General features: G+C 46.2%; 1 protein-coding gene across 2 annotated transcripts in view; it reads right to left on the minus strand.

The window, feature by feature from the left end:
• GUK1 (guanylate kinase 1) overlaps window positions 1–1341 on the minus strand; it is a 6582-nt gene extending 5241 nt beyond the window's left edge. For both annotated transcript variants that reach the window (XR_004082472.1, XM_005428201.2), the window contains exons 1-2: window positions 1225–1341; window positions 428–469 (exon numbers count right to left, since the gene is read on the minus strand). Coding sequence is in view for 1 of the 2 variants with exons in the window: in XM_005428201.2 (XP_005428258.1) it covers window positions 428–469; window positions 1225–1336 (154 nt within the window). In the remaining variant the exon portion in view is untranslated. The remainder of the gene's footprint in view (window positions 1–427; window positions 470–1224) is intronic.
• Between the last annotated feature and the right edge of the window lie 1293 nt (window positions 1342–2634).

Below are 2634 nucleotides of genomic sequence, written 5' to 3' on the forward strand. Positions count from 1 at the left end.
GGCCTTTCATTTAAAGGATTTCTAATTAAAGACCAGAACGGGATGAGAGACAGGGAGATAAAAGGGAACATCAAACCCAAACTAATTAAAAAGGAATATTTCTCTTCTGTTGAAATTCCTTCCTGTCACTTCAGAGGGAAAACTGCTATTGGAAATGAAGAACAAACCTCATTTGGTTGCTTCTTAAATATGCAATTACATGAGAAAACAGCTGGGCACAAGTAATTAATACAGCTAAAACCATCTCATTAAGCAGCTGCACTTCCCAAAGCAGTGGCCATTGGAGATATCTCCCCAGAACTACCTGGAACTTTGGAAAATCAAACCACCCAAGTTCAGAGCACAGTACCTAAAATGAAAGCCCAGATCTGAAAACCTGAATTATCTGGAGAGTCCAATGAGACAAACCTGACTGCAACAGGCTCACCTTTGCCATTCACTTCTCCAGGTCTTGGCTGCCTTGTGGTATCTGCAGGAAAAAAAGAAGGAAAAAAGAAAAATCAGCCTTTTAAATTCTGCACATCACCCATGGGTGTTGCAGCATCAAAGAAATGCCAAGGTCTAAGCGGCATGTGGATCTGCAGGAAAAAAATCTCTACCAAGAGGCAATTTGGGAGAAAATAAGATTTAGTTTGGAGTGAGATGAGAGATGCAGGTGAATCAGGAGCACAGGATCACACACACAAAAAAAATGGATAATTGTAAGGTTTTTTTCTCCTCCCATAGCATTAGATTTTTAAACATCCAGTATTTTGTTCTTTCATGGTGAAGTGAATCCAGATCTCAAAGCACAGATTTCACTTGCAGTACACAAAGTGTTGGGACATTGAAACACATTTTGGAAATAGACATTAAAACACCTTACAAAGCTCCATAGAAAAAAATCAAATGGCTTTTGAAGCAGAAATCATGGAAAAATCAAATGGCTTTTGAAGCAGAAATGTGGGGTGATTTTGTTACTTTCACAGTCAAGAATCACTCAGAAGAACCTTGTTTCCTCTCTGAGTTGTCTTTAGAGATGTGGGGAGTCACTAAACCTGGAAAGGTGCCACTCCAGACAAAGCTCAGACTCACCACTCAATCCCAGCAGCAAAAGGTGCCCTGAATTATTTAAACATGCCCAGGATCCCACAGGCAGACTTGGACAGAGCCAAACCATGAGAAACCATAATCTGGGGTATAAATAGAGGCAGGCTCTGAGCTGGGCCAGCCCTGGATACTCACGGGAGACGCTGAAGCCGAAGATGTTCTCATAATCCTTGAGCAGTTTCTTTAACAAAGTGCTTTTCCCTGCACCTGATGGGCCACTCAGAACCACTGGCCTTGGTCCCTGCATGACTGGGGAGAGACAGAAAAATGGGTCTGGTTAGAAACGCCCATGGAAACGCAGCTGTGGATTCCCAGGAGTGCTCAGCCCCTCAAAACAGCACCAATCCTTTACCCTTGGGTACAAATTTATGCAGGAAAATCTGAAATGATGCAAAATCACAAGCTCAGAGCTGATGAAAAGCACTGGGAGTGCAGAAACATTTCTCAAGAGACTGAGGTTAAACTCATAGGATGTAACCCAAAGAAGGAGGAAACTGGGATTTAGCTGCCCCTAAACTGGGGTGACTGAAGCCAGCTGTTTTCCATCACAGCTGGGTCTCGCTGGGACCAAAATCCTAAGGAAAACTCTCTCTAAAAGGAACAAAATCCTATTTGTGCCTGGTGGCATTTGGAATCATGGGACAGAGGTACAGTCCCAGTCCCTTCCCTCTCACAGGGAGAAAGGAGAGTTTGCAGATAAAACTTGGTATTGCCAAACCCTTGCAACAGCATCTGGGCTCAGGTGAAATCACTGCAATGCCCAGGCTCAGGGGTTCATTCCCTCATTTCCTGAAGCACCAACTCCATCTGCAGGTGTTTCATGGCAAGAAAGGAAGAGATCCCAGAGATCAGTTCCTGGTACAGGTGGAAAAAAAGGCAGCCTGGGGCTGCACAGAAGGGAGAGGAAAGGGAGAGGAAAGGGAGAGGAAAGGGAGAGGAAAGGGAGAGGAAAGGGAGAGGAAAGGGAGAGGAAAGGGAGAGGAAAGGGAGAGGAAAGGGAGAGGAGTTTTCACGTTCCTGTGTCTCTAGAGAGAAGAAAGGTTAACTATCCACATGGGAAAAAGAAGAAATGCTGTGTAAAGGTGTGGGGGTTGAGGACCCTCATCTATCAGCAGCTTCCACATCAGTGAAGTGATGGTGAGAGTGGAACAAATCAAACGAGTTCTTCCTATTTAAGTTTCAGCAAGCAATAAAATCATTTCCTCAGCCTCCCGGGCTGGGTGTGGCCTGGGGAGGCACCAGCCAAGAGGCAGATAAAGCCTTTCCATTTTAAATGAGCTCATAGCAATGTCACCCTGACCTTACACATCACTTTTCAACCAGCCTTAAGCCAAGTGCTGTCTCACCAGGGCGGCCGCGGGCTAATCCCGCCGGGCTCCCTCCCTCTCCCTGACCCCGCGTTTCCAGCCCTGAATCCTCCTCCCTGGGGCAGCACGACACAGAGAATTACACAACTTTTCCTCTGCTCCCGGAGGAGGATCCTCGGCTGACCGCAGCTCATCCCAGGCGGGGTTTAAGGCACGAAGGCTCAGGAGGTGCCAACAG

The sequence above is a fragment of the Geospiza fortis genome, unplaced genomic scaffold, assembly GCF_000277835.1.
Source record: "Geospiza fortis unplaced genomic scaffold, GeoFor_1.0 scaffold34, whole genome shotgun sequence".
NCBI lineage: Eukaryota > Metazoa > Chordata > Aves > Passeriformes > Thraupidae > Geospiza > Geospiza fortis.